At 34.3% G+C, this 17,358-nt stretch overlaps 2 protein-coding genes across 8 annotated transcripts in view; both read left to right on the top strand.

Moving 5' to 3' along the window:
- The first annotated feature begins 1,330 nt into the window (after positions 1-1,330).
- Positions 1,331-7,652, top strand: LOC131938316 (deoxynucleoside triphosphate triphosphohydrolase SAMHD1). 5 transcript variants are annotated; one of them, XM_059296320.1, is made up of 16 exons: positions 1,331-1,400; positions 2,881-2,942; positions 3,105-3,168; positions 3,343-3,503; positions 3,687-3,802; positions 3,993-4,126; positions 4,667-4,819; positions 5,123-5,170; positions 5,307-5,471; positions 5,567-5,658; positions 6,047-6,103; positions 6,282-6,477; positions 6,759-6,845; positions 7,049-7,153; positions 7,299-7,439; positions 7,592-7,652. In XM_059296320.1, the coding sequence occupies exons 2-16, from the start codon at positions 2,914-2,916 to the stop codon at positions 7,637-7,639; spliced, it is 1,596 nt and encodes a 531-aa protein (XP_059152303.1). In that variant the 5' UTR covers positions 1,331-1,400; positions 2,881-2,913; the 3' UTR covers positions 7,640-7,652. The 5 variants fall into 5 exon arrangements, with proteins under 5 accessions (XP_059152303.1, XP_059152306.1, XP_059152305.1 ...); XM_059296323.1 differs by having other exon boundaries at positions 1,368-1,382; XM_059296322.1 differs by lacking the exon at positions 1,331-1,400 and adding an exon at positions 1,422-1,501.
- Positions 7,653-10,949: 3,297 nt separating this feature from the next.
- The window catches only part of LOC131938305 (deoxynucleoside triphosphate triphosphohydrolase SAMHD1), a 21,574-nt gene continuing 15,165 nt past the window's right edge, over positions 10,950-17,358 (top strand). Inside the window, exons 1-8 of one of the 3 annotated variants that reach the window (XM_059296302.1) lie at positions 10,950-11,204; positions 12,333-12,462; positions 12,629-12,695; positions 12,885-12,960; positions 13,059-13,219; positions 13,458-13,573; positions 13,751-13,821; positions 14,077-14,142. In XM_059296302.1, coding sequence (XP_059152285.1) covers positions 11,169-11,204; positions 12,333-12,462; positions 12,629-12,695; positions 12,885-12,960; positions 13,059-13,219; positions 13,458-13,573; positions 13,751-13,821; positions 14,077-14,142 — 723 coding nt within the window. In that variant the 5' untranslated portion in view covers positions 10,950-11,168. Of the gene's footprint in view, positions 11,209-12,332; positions 12,463-12,628; positions 12,696-12,884; positions 12,961-13,058; positions 13,220-13,457; positions 13,574-13,750; positions 13,822-14,076; positions 14,143-17,358 lie in introns of all 3 variants that reach the window. The other 2 variants (XM_059296304.1, XM_059296305.1) reach the window with 2 other exon arrangements.

Here is a 17,358-nt window from a genome sequence, read left to right as displayed (position 1 = left end):
ATTTAAAAAAATCGGGTCTAAGGTGCAAACATCATTTTTCTAAAAGAAAAACATTAAACGTAGTGATATGTTTAGGATTCAGTGTTTAATTCAGCTTTCAGGCATCTCTTCGGACGAAATAGAATGTATGTAAAAAGTTATTTACTTTTAGTAGTGCCTGCTCCAGGAAAATTTAGTCCACCCCCCCCCCCCCATGAAAATACCCCCTCTCCCCTCGGAGAATCAAGTCTGAAAGAAACACTGTTGTTACACAATATGTCTAAGTCACCGAACCGGTGCCAGCAAGTGTGAAGAACTGTAACTACACTTGTGTGTAATCTGGTGTGCCAGCTGACGACGGTTTCTAGAACTGGTCGTATGATTTCTATTAGACTCGAGATTTTATCAGGGGCGGCAACTGAATGTCAATAAATTGTAATCAGGGGCGGTTACTGAAGGTGGCAGTAATTTAAGTTCAAGAGAATAATACCAGGGGTAGCTACTAATGTTTAAGAAACCTCAGTACACAACGAAAAGATAAACCTAGACTAAAAAAAACATAAACGTTTATAGCAGCCTGATGCTGCAACACGCGGACAATATAACAATGGAAGTTGTCCGGTTGGAAACTATATCGAGCGGGCAGGTGGGTCCAGATAAATAAAACTCTAGTGCATATTACTGCGCTGATCATTACCCGGGCTTACAGGGTTTATCTCCCACGTTATTTCATTAGTCGATGAAACTAATGTCGATATAATTACAATATATTGTGGTGTCCAATCCAGGCTATTCAGTGCAGGTGCGGAATTGATAAGAAGCCACCGGTGCGGCACCTAATGGTGCCTTCCCCCCCCCCTCCCAAAAAAAAGTATCAGTTTATATATATATATATATATATATATATATATATATATATATATATATATATATATATATATATATATATATATATATATATACTATATATATATATATATATAGTGTATATAGTACAGCTCTATAATCAGCTGGTTTACGTCCAGTTGTCAACCCCTACCCTATGTCGGAATCTTCGATTTGCTTTTAATAAGACTTTTTAACTCTTATTAACCATTCATTAAACTGACAAAAAGCATTTTTCTTCTACACATTTTTCAATTTTTTGTCTTGGTGTCACCCCCTAAATGGTGTCATCCCGTGCGTTCCGCACCCCCCGCCTCCGCCTCGCGACGCCTCTGGTAGTAGTATTACGCTTAGTAGTAGCTAATCCCTTCAGCAAATCTCCCCCCCCCCCCCCCAACGCAAATGACGAATCCACCTCTAGTTCCCATGTTTATTCTACTCTATCTTTGTTGATCTGTCACACAGAGTCTATGGTAGTCTATGATAAAGCCACGTCATGGAACCTGTCTGACACTTAGGTAAAGGAAATGGCAATGGTATGTATGTTATACGCAGGCAGTGTGATATGTTTACTCTATGTTGTACACACAGACAGTAAGTCTATCAATCACACCTTACATCTGACTGACACAACACGGTAGGTCTGTAAATCATAGTAGTCGATGTATTAATCACACTTTATTTATACCTAGCACATTAGACAACACACTACGGCTGACACATAACACAGGAAGTTTATTGATTTTTTTTTACCGGCGTTAGCCGCATAAATTTATCTTCCGTGTTTGTTTTCTTCCCGCGATAAATCCTAAAATTGTTTTTATTTTTTATTCACATTTTCTGTTAAAGACGTGAATTCTGTTATTGCATGAGTGTACACATGTTTAAATGATGTAAAGAACTGTTGCAGAAAAAAAGTTAGAAAAACGTATTTCTGTGTATGATATTGTGTAGTGCCAGCTACACAGCTTTGGTTGCGTGCACACTGATTTAGGTGTGTTCATCTCAGTAGCTTGACATACAAGGTTTTTTATACCTGACTGATACGTACTTGACTGATGTGTACCTGAGTGATGTGTACCTGACTGATGTGTACTTGACTGATGTGTACCTGAGTGATGTGTACCTGACTGATACGTACTTGACTGATGTGTACCTGAGTGATGTGTACCTGAGTGATTTGTACCTGAGTGATGTGTACCTGACTGATGTGTACCTGACTGATGTGTGCCTGACTGATGTGTGACTGACTGATGTGTACCTGAGTGATGTGTACATGACTGATGTGTACCTGTCTGATGTGTACCTGAGTAATGTGTACATGACTGATGTGTACATGACTGATGTGTACATGACTGATGTGTACCTGTCTGATGTGTACCTGAGTGATGTGTACCTGAGTGATGTGTACATGACTGATGTGTACCTGTCTGATGTGAACATGCCCCAATTTTGTGCACTTGAATAATGTGTCCGTACATTTCTCGTGAAACAAATCGATCAGCGTGTTAAACGCCACACCAATACTTGTATATGGGAGGTTACAGAGGGTGGAAAGTTTGAACATTAGCAGCATGAGCTGGGGTTGATTGGTTTTCTTGTTACCATCGCTAGGACCAGCGGATTCAACAAAGTATGTAACGTGGACTTCTGTTCTAGGAACTTCTGATTTTTTTTTGTGTTCTAAACAAAAAGTTTGCATTTGCCAATTGATATATCACTAAATAACTAATTTAAAATTACTGCAAATTTGGATAAAAATGCGTGCATTGCTAAAATATTGATGTATATTTTGTGTTCATAATTGTGAATTATATGGTGTTATGCAATCAATAACAACAAATGATTGGGGGAAATGGGTTGGTTATTAGGGTAAGGTGAGACTTCACATCACATATAAATATATATATATATATATATATATATATATATATATATATATATATATATATATATATATATATATATATATATATATATATATATAATATGTTTATGTTTCATGTAATTTTATAGATTTATTCCAACTAACATTTTTTACAAGATCAAATGGAGAAAAGGACTATTCACAACACAAGGTAAGCTTTTAGACAATTCGTATATTAACGACTATACGTTGTGTGCTCTACTCCTTCGTACTTGCTCAGCCTAAAGCTTGAATAGAGGTGACAAAAATACCTTGCTAAATAGAGTTAATTTTAAAAAATAGGTTACAATTTTTTGGTCTCGTAAATTTTCAGAATAGGCGATTTTCTAAACGATGCTGTTCGTCAAAGTAACTCAACCCTGACATCTAATTTAAAGGTTGGCAGATTCGTTTTTTTTAATTTAATGTACATGTTTACAACAGAAAATGTATTTAGAATATTAGTACCTATTTGACATAAGAAATATGTGTAAATATTGGAACTTTTAAGTGCGGCAGTGATGTGCGAGTCTACTGTAGGAATGTTGAGCTTTAAATGTTGTCAACACCAGGTGTACAACGACCCAGTCCACGGCCACATCCAACTGAACCCTGCCTGTCAGTGTATAGTGGACACTCCCCAGTTCCAGAGGCTGCGCTACCTCAAACAACTCGGGATGGTCTACTATGTCTATCCAGGGGCGGCACACAACAGATTCGAGCACTCATTGGGGTTTGTACATCAATAGAAATCAACAGTAGTGCTCGTTATATATGAAATATGCATGCTCGAATTATATATATATATATATATATATATATATATATATATATATATATATATATATATATATATATATATATATATATATATATATATATAAACACTTATATTTTTTTTCAACGGCTGTTTCAGAACATGTTATTTGGCTGGTGTGTTTGTTCGAATCTTAAAACAAAACCAACCATTCCTGGGTATTTCTGACAAAGACATTTTGTGTGTGGAGATAGCCGGTCTGTGTCATGATTTGGGTAAGATGAAATATTATTGTTTAAACAAATAACAAAATAAAATGTGATTCAATATACATTTCAAACCAGGTTTAAGAGTAGTTTTCTCAGTTTAAGTTAATGTACACGTTATTGATATCCGGGCTTTACAGCCATCTTAAATTTCCTTCTGTACCAGGTCATGATATTTATTAAAAGTTTTTTCTTGTAGGTCATGGCATTTTGTCACATTTCTTCGATCAAGAGTTTCTCCCAAGTGTAAAAGAAGGCAAAAATGACGCTAAAGAAAAACAAGAAACCGAAGAAAAAGAAGGAACTAAAGAAACGAAAGAAACAAATATAAAAGTAAGACAAACTGTTGGAGCACTCATTTTAGCCGCTAGACCGTATTGTTAAGTTGTTGTTTTCATGACTTGAGAGTGTGGGAGCCGGACAAATAGGGTCAAACTATTTTATAATTTATACACAGAGGAGTGTAGAATAAGCTGAGTCCATTCATTAACTTCCCCTGCTTCACTCATAGTGTTATTTCATCACTCAAAAAGACAAGATGTACTGAAACTATATCAAGTTAAAAATGGCTCTAAGCACACACACACACAAGTACGACAACTACGCCTAAGGTATTCGAAAGAAAACCATGATACACTTACAGGCAAATATTTACACTGAATTCTAACTTAAACCCTCGTCCTAAATCCTAAATCACACATTAACCAAAATATATAACAATAAAAGATTAAAAATAGATAATCTTGCATTGTCTTCGGAGACGAATGCATCTAAAAATTGCTGCAATAGTCTCGGGTCAAATTTGAGTTATATGAATTGCAACAAATCTTAAACAAAAACCCACACTTATAATAGCAATAATTGTATTTCTAGCACGAGTCGATATCAGTAAGAATGTTTCGCCACTTAATAAATGAAAACCGCTTGATGGAAGACGACGGAAAGCTGAGAAACTTTGGGATTGATGATGACGACATCGCCTTTATAGAGGAGCAAATTTCTGGCGATAGCTCATACTTAGAGGGGGTAAATATTGAACATATTTCTGGTGATAGTTCATACTTATAAGGGGTAAATATTGAACACATTTCTGGCGATAGTTCATACTTACAGGGGGGTAAATATTGAACAAATTTCTGGTGATAGTTAATACTTTCAAGCAGTAAAATATGGAGAATATTTTGAGACGATATTTAAAAATTTAAAATAGCGACTGTTCTCTTCACGCAAGTTTTCACAATAAAGAATTGTTTTTCTAAATACAGCAGTAACGGTTTCAAATAGTTTATTGATAATCTAAAGCATAAACTGGTCTTGACATTTTTTAAGGAATGGAAATATAAAGGAAGAGGAAAAGAAAAGGCATATTTATATGAGGTCAGTGGCTGAGTTAGTTAATCACTGTCAGTATATAAATAAATAGATAAATCTAAACATATATATTTGAGAAATGTGTTATTTCTGAACTTATAAACCTGCAATTTTGTTATGATTTAAAATAAAATGTCTACAGATAGTCTCCAACAAACGTAACGGCATTGACGTGGATAAATTCGATTATTTCGCCCGAGACTGCCACCATCTTGGTTTTAAAAACAATTTCGACTATTTCCGCTACATGAAGTTTGCCAGAGTTATAGAAGTTGATCGACAGATGCAGATTTGTATCCGAGAAAAGGTGGCGTTTTATGGCATTTTCTCCTGTTTATGTAGTAGATTTTTACCGTAATGAAACCAAAAGCACTACAACATCCAACACTATTGTATCAACAGGAGATGTCCAACCTGTACAACATGTTCTACACGAGATTTACACTACACAAAAAAGCTTATCAACACAAGGTCAAGTGTGCCATAGAGGCGATGTAGGTTGGGGTTACTTGTAACGGTGAAAGCTTTAGTAATTTTGTACACATTTAATTCAAAAGTTGTGGTTGCTTGTAATTGTGAAAGCTTTAGTAATTTTGTACACATCTAATTCAAAAATTGTGGATGTTTGTGATGGTGAAATCTTTTGTTATGACGAACACACCTAAACAATTCAAAACAGTTACTTATAAATATGCCCGTAAATATATATATATATATATATATATATATATATATATATATATATATATATATATATATATATATATATATATATATATATATATATATAAATATATATATATATATATATATATATATATATATATATATATATATATATATATATATATATAAATATTCATAATGTTTGCTTATTATAAGGGTAAATGACGCTCTGATCAAGGCCAACGAGTTCATCTTATTCAAGGGAACGTCAGGGTAAATAAGATAAAATAATATTATTAAGATATACAAAATAACAGCACTGTCTCCATATTTACATCGGAGAATGAACTCCAAGCCATAGTTACAAGCAGTAGTTTTACACTAAACAAATGACACATTGAAAGTGTTGGGTAAGTAGCAACCTCCGCTACTGAGTCAATGTGTTCTACAGAGAGTACCGGATGTCCGAGTGTAGCCAGGACATGGAAGCCTTCTCACAACTGACCGACAACGTCCTCTTTAAGATCCTCTACAGCCCAGACCCCAGACTGAAAGAGTCACGTGATTTGATTGAACGAATCTTCAAGAGGGATCTCTACAAGACTGTCTACGAGAGTTACCCTGTTGCTGCTGACGAAATGACCACTGTAGGTTTATTCAGTTTTTTTCTCTTTGTTACTTTAAAATTCGACAGATCAGACTCATGTAAAGATGCGAGGGTAGGGAACCGTGCGGTGGCTGAAATAGGTATGTTGACGAATTGGTGGAGTAAAACGTTACGACTTGTTACAAAAGAAAAATATAGTGGGGGCAAGAGGTTAAAAAATGAAACTTTCACCTTTAGCCATTTATTGTTAACTTTGAGGAAACTTCATTAAGTATATCAATTGCTGGTTTAACTGTTTTTATCTTTCTTAATTCCTTTCAGGATAAAATTTCTAAAATTCAACACGAAATAATAACAATTGCTGGCGAATCTGGTAAAACACTAAAGCCCAAAGATTTTGTTGTTGGTGTAAGTCAATTATTGCGATAACGAGCTTTCATAAATTAATTTCGTTTCATGCAAATTTGTAACTTATACATTGATTTTATACTGTCAGATCTTCATCGTGGCTTAAGAATACATTAATAATAATAATTAAAAAAAATAAAAAATAAGTGATGTTAAATGAAAAAAAATTAAACGTACACTTCCCAACAACCCTAAATTAACAGTTTGCTAACTTGGATTTCGGGATGAAGAAAAACAACCCAACTGAGAGGCTGAACGTCTACCATAAGGACGATATTAACAACGGCACACAACTGAGGAGCGAACATGTGAGTTATCGTTTACTGTAGAATTGTTGTTACTTGAATTATTGAGCTCACATATTAGTACACATTCTCTCAAAATACTATGATTCATACACTTTATTAAGGCTACTTGCTCTATAATGTAGCGAACTTAAACCTTTGTTCTCAGGTCAGTACAATTCTTAGCCCTAACAAATTCAGCGAGAAGATAATTAGAGTATTCAGTTGCACTAAAGACAAAGCTACAAACGATGCGATAGTTTGCGCATCGAAAGAATGGTTTGACAGAAACGTTACTAAGTTTAACCAAGTAGGTTTTATTACATCGTTATGCAGTGTGTATCACCATCTTAGCTAATTAAAACTAATTTACTAAAAACTGGTTTATTTTTTAATTAGCAAAACTTCATTTATGTTTAGTCAATTTGTATTTTAAGTTTATGGCTTCTCTTTTTTCCCCAGCCGAGCTCCAGTATGCATGTGTCAGATAATGTAGTCAAAAATGATTAAACAAAATTGGTGTTATTGCTTTCTCATGTCTTTTTTACTAGTTAAATGTAATCTAAATAATATACAGTTAGCGAAGTTGGTAGATGAAAACTTGAAATTTATAGGCTTATTAGACTTTAAAAACATTTGATACTACATTGTAGTTCCCTTTTAAACGGAATGTTGCAGCATTATAAAACGTCTGTACACTTTTTCATATTTGAAAAATAATTCTTGTGGGTCTTGTATCACTTGTATATGACATGTAAAACTAAAACTAATTCTCTACGAAACGGAAAACTCTACTCCTTGTAACAGCATTGTAACAGAAGAGTTGTGTGTAGATTGTAACATTTTACAAGAGCCTACCAACTGCCCTGTCTCTCATAAAAACACGTAATAAAAGGTTGTGCTAAAATACAAAAGCGTATCTCTCTGCAGGATACACAAGCAGAATTTTCTGACAGGAAACCATCTAGTTGATAGTATATAGACTATATTACATATTACCATCGATTTTAAAATGGCAATCTGCACAACTGTAGGACAAGTCACTATGTGATTCAAGACCGCGATATTCGAATAATAATGTATGTCGAATCAAATAAGGGGACATTTTATTGTATTACATAATATTTCATAATGCTTGATTAGTTAGGGAACGCTGTAAATCACAGTCGCTTACAGGTTCGGTTAGCCTTTGTGAATGTACATACAAACATTTGAAATATTACATCAAGCTCAAACCAATATCTTTTTACACGACTGTTTCCATTCACCTTATAGATGTAAGCTAATTATATGTTCAGACATTTTTTTTGAAAAAGAAGAAAAAGTATACAGAAAAGCTACTACATTTATTTCAAAAACAAAGCTAAAATACACATTCGTCACATTTTAATTAAATCATTTAAATTTATCATTCCTTGAAACAATAAACCGGGAGTGATCTCCCCTAAACTTTCTCGAAAATTCTTATATAAAATAACAGGGGATGGGAACTCGGTAAATAGTTATGATTTTTAATCCATTTTAAATACATAAACTTTTTAAAATAAAATAGAATCTCATAGAAAAAAGTATTGCACACCAAGCGAACGCCGAATAAAGATGTTCATAATGGTGCGCAATATTATTAGTACTTAATAAATTTAGATGCGTTTTTGAGAAATCGGAAATAGCGTAAATTAGTACTTCCCGTCAACGGAAATTATTCAAAATTTAACAGAAGGTAGAGAATTAGATCTTTTACTTACAGGTGAAATTTCATTTATCTATCTGAAATAGTACTCAAGTTATAGGCTTTTGAAAAATTCAAAGTAGAAAAAGTACCACTTCCGGTTATCGGAAATCGCTCAAAAGTTGATACTGATCTACGATTTTGATAAAATATGAAATTTCATCAACCTAGCTGTAACGGTACTCAAGTAATCGTGTTTACACACAGACAGACAGACACACACACACACACACACACACACACAGACACACACACAGACACACAGACATACGGACAAGATTTCAAAATTATGTTTTTCCGTATCAGTGAGGTGTAAAACGTCGAGATTTGTAAAAATCTCGATTTTTTTTTTGCACGATTACAATACTTTCTCTATACTACATATATACGAGAAAGTAAAAATGTAATAAACAATTTTTATAACACTTTATACGTGTTTTGTAGCAAGCTTTTTATCACGCTGTTTTAAATGTGGGGTTTCGGAACGGTATGCAGGCTGAATTTATAGAATTACTAAATGATACGTTGTATTATGAAAAAAAAAAAACGTCATACGAGACAGAATGTGAGCGCCCTAATGTCTAAAGATGTGTGGTAAACTTCTAATAAAATACTTTCGGCAAAAATGTATACTGTTAAAAACGGTTTTTGTGTAAAAAAATAACTATTCGTTTAAGAATTTTGTTTCATACAATTTACTGTAAGTGTTCTGCTGAACTAACATAATAACCAACATATTAACAAAAATAGACCCCCACCCATTGGTGAAATAACTGTTTTAAACCATGTGATGTACACCCCAAGCTCTGGACCCTGTTTACCGCACTAGCTAGGTTGTAGAACTAAGATATAATGAACCGGTGTGGGAAGATGCCTTTCTATTATCACAATTTAAAGGACACATGTACAAACATATATATATATATATATATATATATATATATATATATATATATATATATATATATATATATATATATATATACATAAAAACTGATTATGCTGTGGTTTGAAGTGTGCTGTGTTGTGCTACCTTTTGTTGACCTGGCGCCTACACCAGTCTCGTCTTGCACAATGCTAAGATTTGTGTCAGCGATTTTCACCACCAGGAAGCTCTTTGTAGTTTAATCGCCCGGTCCTAAGCTTCAGATTACCTAGTGCTAAAAATAAGTTGGGACCTGTCAGTACAAGTCTACAAGTTGTCTGAAACTTTTGAGGTCAAAAAATGAATAAGTTTTGACTTGTCACGCCTATAAAATGTCCCAACTGTTGCCTGTCGAAGGCAACTAATGAATCGCACACAATTGTAGAATTTTGTTTTTTAATGGTTCGTTTTGATTTCCGTAATTGCTTTTCACATTTTAAATGCAATTAGGCTAAATTTATACTTTCACAAGCACATCACAATCTCAGATACATTTTACTAAATTATAAGTACAATTGTAAACAGTTAATATTTGTAGATACATGCAGTGGCGTAGCGAGGTCGGGTGTAACCCGGTGCGGCACTTAATGGTGTCACCCCCCCCCCCAGAGGCGTAGCGACCCCTCCCGGGGACAAACTTTCAAATTTCTTATTTGCACCCCCCCTCAAACTTTCGATTTGCACCCCCCCCCCCTCAAGTTTTCGATTTGCACCCCCCCTCAAACTTTCGATTTGCAACACCCCCTCAAGTTTTTCTCTATATATTTTGCTATTATTTGCCTTGGTGTCACCCCCCTAAATGGTGTCACCCGGTGCGGTCCGCACCCCCCGCCCCCCCCCCCCTCGCTACGCCCCTGGATACATGTATAGCTTATAGACCTAAACAGAACATAAACGTTCCATCTCCTCACCACTTGACCCCATAAGCTACTTTTCTACACACGTTTACATTGAATAAAGCTAATCAATATTTATTTCCGCCACAATATGTGTGATTCACTCAGCCGTATCAGACCAATCTCTTACCCCATATCCCCTAGTCCCAACAACACTAATGTTTTATATACTCTGGTTATCGATCACCTTGGTCTGCAATATTTATTACACAACTATAAATACTTTTCTCTGAAACTTCCCGCTAAACGCCGTGTTACTTCACTACACTAGCGAACAAGGCCTGGTTGAATAACGTCAATCGATACAAGTTATGCCAGAAGGCTTTCTGTGGAACTGTTGACAGTGCTGGGACTGAACGTTGCGACCACTGATAGGATAACAAGTTCAACACAAGAGGACTTGTCTATAATATATTTATTTTTGAAAATGTTTGCAACTTCATACAAACTAAACTGTTAAAAACTGTATAACATCGACAGCATTATTTTATGATGGCAGAGATAGTAAAAGAGGCAAAAAAATATGTGGGTAAATTCAGTTTATTTTTATTTTTGTGTATATAAAGTTTCAATGTAAATACACATGTGTACATATGCCTAAATATACTGTACGTGACTATTCAAAGATAATATCTTTATTGTATAATTTAAAATGCTTTCGCTCCATTCCCTGTCAGGCGCAGACATAAAAAAAGAAATAAAGCAAGACTATTTCATCAAATTCTAATAAAAAATTACACTAAAGATTTTTGTTTACATTTTTAAACATTTAACAATTAAACTGATTTAATTTGCTAGATGTTTTACTTAAAAATAAGTTCAAACTTACTTTGGAAATTAGAAATTCGTGTGGGGTAGGCGTGGTTACATGTGGGGTAGGCTTGGTTGAGCTGGTAAAGCTCATGGTTGCTAAACCGAAAAGTCTTGAGTTCGTATGAAGGCCTATACATTTTAATAATTTATACTCAATAGTTTTGGAGGAAATAATTTCCAACATTACTATTTAAAAAGAAGAAGACAAAATACTCAATGGTTAAAGAAAACGTAATTTTAAAAACAAAATTCAATCAATTAGAACAATTAGAAACAGAAGCAGAAGCCACACATTCAGATAGACTTAAAACCCAGCTTAGGTGAGAATAATCTTTTGATTTTGTTCTTTTAGGTATAGGTTAGAAATTATTGTTTGGTAGCGCTATAATGAGTTTCATTAAATTTGCGAATGCTATGGCTATCAGTATTACTTACATCTACTAGATTTTTATTTCTCTTGACTGTCTTCTTCATATTTTTTTATTATGTAGGAATGCTGCCTACAGTTTTTTTTACAGGAACTCGAGTCTTTCAAGAATTCTAAACTAAGAACATAACTTGCCTAAACCTTCCTGTTAACGATGTTTTTTAAACCGAACTTTGCGAATTCTCTATCGAGAGATTAATACATCTAGTTCACAATTTTAAGTTTCTGGTTTTTATGCTCATTGTAATATGCACTGCAGTTGTCAATTTGATTTAAGAAACACTGTATACGATTTGAAGTTGTAAACAAAAATTATGAAAATAGCTTAAAATAAATTTGAATAAATTCTATTTGTGCATCTCAAAATATGAAAGTCTTAAATTTTAATTGCACTTATATTGGCGTACAATTAGGAGGCGGAAGATAAGAGCATTAAATTCGATATGAAGAAATTGAAAAACTGGTCGACATGGAGCAAGGAAGACCTTGGGGAGTACTTACGACAGAACGGTGTGTCGGACAAAATAGTTGCGGTGTTTGAAAGTAAGCAAAACACGTCTGGTTATGAGAATACATTGTAGAAATTTCTGAAATCTTGAACATTTGAAAACACTATCCAGCATCCACAAATCTAAACATCATAAATAAGTAAACAATAGAAAAAGGCAAATATTCAAAGCTATTGTTACATTAAAATGTTTAATTACAGCTGAAGAGATCGAAGGGCAACATATTCCAAATTTAAAAATGAATCTCCTTATGATGAGAGGTGTAAGGTAAATAAAAATTATCGCAATACAATCATTTTAATTTTTATAAGATACATGCCATTTTTTTTTCATTTCTGTTTTTTTGGACACATAGCTGTGTATCGTAGTTCTACGTCGAAACCACGACACTACATCAGTTAAAATATGTGTAAACTGAATAAAATAATATACAATGATAACATTTTCATTAAACAGCTATGTAGAGTGTCTTCAAGTGCGAAAAATATTTGAAAAACTAATGAGTCTTGAGACAAATACACAGCTGATGAAGGTACGTCCAAATAAAGAATAGTTTAAGATTAACATTTAGTTAATTATGCATTTTGTAATGTACTTGTATTTCTTAGGCAACTGCTTAAATTCTACCAGGTCTACAACGACCCAATCCACGGCCATATTGAGGTGAACCCAGCATGCCAGGCCATCATAGACACGCCAATCTTCCAGCGTCTCAGGTTCCTCAAACAGCTGGGCATGGTCTACTACGTCTACCCAGGAGCGGGACACAACAGATTCGAACATTCGCTGGGGTAGCTAATCAATTTTTAAAAAATTGTATCATTTCAAAAATTATTTTAAATAAAAAATAAAAACTTGATTTAATTAGTAAATTTGTTTTTCAACATTTGATAAATAGAACACATGACAAAAAGTGCATTACACCAAACAATTAAGAGAAGTGTGTGTTCATCGAAAAATCTCAAACTTAAGAAATATATTTTTTTAATAATCTAAAAAAAAATGTTAAGAATCTCTTTCACCTTACAGAGTTTATCATCTGGCTGGCCAATTTGTGAGAAACCTTCGGCTAAACCAACCAGAGCTAAACATAACAGATAAAGATATTCTGTGTGTTGAAATTGCTGCTTTATGCCATGATCTCGGTGAGGTTTCTATTCTGGTTTAATGTTATTATAAAATTGTTGTAACTGTATTACATGTAACGGCCATTTTCAGTAAGCTCAATTTTTAAAAGCCTAATAAAAGTAAATTTAAAAAAGTAAAATAGATTTTAATTACTTTGAATTCGGTGCAATATGCACACGTATTTAATTTTTCAGGGCATGGGCCATTTTCACATGTTTTCGACAATTTATTTTTACCTGCTATCTTGGATAAAAATATAAACAAGGTATGAGTAAAATTTTCCAAAAGAGTTATTTAACTTTGCTTTGGTCATCAGTCAAGCTACATCTGAAATACTGGAATTAATTGCTAAATTCCACACCTAGTGAACATTATCTTTTCAACTTTAAATGAATGGAGGTCTATTGATGGATATATGATTTTAAGGATGGATTGATTGATGAGTGGATCAAATGTATTTTCATTGAATTTCATCTGTTTTAAATGAGTCATTTGGTATGTAGGCCTATGTATTTTGCAGGAAAAGAAATCTATAATGGAAGATCTAAAAAAAGAAACTACTAAGTTGAACACTACCGAAGACAACGTAAGATCAAATGAACGGAAAGTTGCGCAACGAAAAACTTCGCAACTTTCTTCTTCTTATTCTTCTGCGTTCTTAAATTTGAGTATATTTTAAAGGGTTTAAACAACAAGTCCAATATCGTGGATGAACTGTAGTGTAGTTTCCTGATATGCTGGTGTCCTATATCCAAATCCATATCCTCCTCTATTTCCTCATTTATTTCCTAATCCAAATCCACATCCACATCCACATCCACATCCACATCCACATCTACATCCACATCCACATCCACATCCACATCCAAACCACATCCACATCCACATCCACATCCACATCCACATCCGCATCCGCATCCGCATCTGTATCGGCATCAATATCTACATCTACATCTACATCTACATCTACATCTACATCTACATCTACATCTACATCTACATCTACATCTACATCTACATCTACATCTACATCTACATCTACATCTACATCTACATCTACATCTACATCTACATCTACATCTACATCTACATCTACATCTACATCTACATCTACATCTACATCTACATCTACATCTACATCTACATCTACATCTACATCTACATCTACATCTACATCTACATCTACATCTACATCTACATCTACATCTACATCTACATCTACATCTACATCTACATCTACATCTACATCTACATCTACATCTACATCTACATCTACATCTACATCTACATCTACATCTACATCTACATCTACATCTACATCTACATCTACATCTACATCTACATCTACATCTACATCTACATCTACATCTACATCTACATCTACATCTACATCTACATCTACATCTACATCTACATCTACATCTACATCTACATCTACATCTACATCTACATCTACATCTACATCTACATCTACAATCTACATCTGCATCTGCATCTGCATCTGCATCTGCATCTGCATCTGCGTCTACGTCTACGTCTACGTCTACATCTACATCTACATCTACATCTACATCTACATCTACATCTACATCTACATCTACATCTACATCTACATCTACATCTACATCTACATCTACATCTACATCTACATCTACATCTACATCTACATCTACATCTACATCTACATCTACAACTACATCTACATCTACATCTACATCTACATCTACATCTACATCAACATCAACATCAACATCTACATCTACATCTACATCTACATCTACATCTACATCTACATCTACAATCTACATCTGCATCTGCATCTGCATCTGCATCTGCATCTGCATCTGCATCTGCATCTGCATCTGAATCTGCATCTACATCTACATCTACATCTACATCTACATCTACATCTACATCTACATCTACATCTACATCTTTATCTACATCTACATCTACATCTACATCTACATCTACATCTAACTACATCTACATCTACATCCACATCCACATCCACATCCACATCCACATCTACATTTCCATCTACATCTGCATCTACATCTACATCGATTTCTATATCGATATCTATAGCTATATATCTTTTTTTCTAAATTCAAGTTAAATACTACAAAGCTTGAATTAACAAACTCAAAATAGAGAAATGCAAACTGTATCCACCTACTGTCTTCAAGGTTTAAATATATTGGAATAATTAAGTTTACTAACCTCCTTCTATCTATACATATTTATTAAAACTACTGCTACAATTTATTTTTATTTCAATATATATAACGTTTTTAAATTGTTACATATGTCTTTAAAACAACCAGATTCCCTATCATTTTTCAAATTACTTTTTTGTTGTATTAAATTTTGGTCGTGATTTGTGTGTGGGAGCTTTGCAAAGCCAAAGATTATATATAGTTCTTATGGACTAATGAGATGTTAGTGACGTTATAGGAATAGGAGGTGCTAAAAAAAGAGGTTTCTACATTACTTCCTCCACCCTGTTCAATAATCTCGATTATTTTTCCAAAGTCATTACCCCCAGTTCAATTTCTCCCTGTTAATTACTCACATCCCAGGACATTACATTATCCTGACCCAACAACTGCAGTGTGGCAGTACCTACACTCTGATAGTAACGGTATATATATATATATATATATATATATATATATATATATATATATATATATATATATATATATATATATATATATATATATAAATATATATATATATATATATAAGTATTTATATTATGTATGTATGTATATATATTTTACGGTCAAAGCCCGAAGTTGGCCAATGCGCACAATATTGCCTCCCATCATTCTGCCAAAGTCCGAAACTTTACTTCATTTCGGCCTTTGGCCGGCCAGTCCGCGGACTGGCCATGGCGGACCGGCCACTCCGAATTAGTAGATCATCTGGCTAGGGACGACCGGGCAAAGACTGAATTAGAAGATCATGAGGAGATTTTGGATCATAAAAATTAAGTCTTTGTTTATTATTATTTGGAATTACATTGTTATTTTTACACTTGGAGCGATTTGTTGTGCACCAGGTTGTGCAATTGCAGCGAGTGTAGCCTTGGCCGCCGGTCAGTGATTGTGAAGATGCGATGGTTCGTAGTGATTTTCCTCAGTGCCAACGAGCGACAATGAGAGAAGTTTTTCGTGAAGAATTGAAAACTCACTTCTAGCTTAAAGTTGTTTAAATACACCATGTTCCGTTCCTAGCTTGCAGAAAGCGCCCTCGCTCATGACAACTGCTATGACGCTTCGGGAATCACCGCGACCTCTTTCAACATCTGGAATACGGATGCGACCAGTATCTCCCACTTCAGCTTGTTAAAATTTTGTTAGCATCTTAGCACCTTGAGTTTGCAAGCTAGTATGAGCTGCTGGCCTGTTGTCCATCGTTTCTTGTTTATTGTTACATATTCTGCGAGTATTGTTCCTTCCGTAACCTTCGTCTGCTTCATTGGCTATTCCGCATATTGTCACATCGTTGCCACAAGATTCACAAGAATTCACACAGAATTTGTTGGCCTTATTTTGTCCCACAGCTGGTCTTGACGTTGTGCAACGGCAGCAGATGCGGTTGCTGAGGATGTCGTTGCATTTATGGCAACCTCCATTTCTTGTTCAATGTTCTCAAGATCTTCCTCAGTAACTAAATTATCGAGAGCCTCTCTTGGTAGATTTGAAGTACTAAGTCCCACTTTTGCCTTGCATCAGGTTTCGTATGACAATTGTTGGATTCCTTGATGAAAATTACGGTTTTTCATAAATTGAAT

This window comes from Physella acuta, unplaced genomic scaffold, assembly GCF_028476545.2.
Source record: "Physella acuta isolate Inbredline_101_S28 unplaced genomic scaffold, ASM2847654v3 ptg000241l, whole genome shotgun sequence".
Taxonomy (NCBI): Eukaryota; Metazoa; Mollusca; class Gastropoda; family Physidae; genus Physella; species Physella acuta.
Note: the sequence above shows the minus strand (reverse complement) of the source record. Positions and strands in the feature narration are given on the sequence as shown.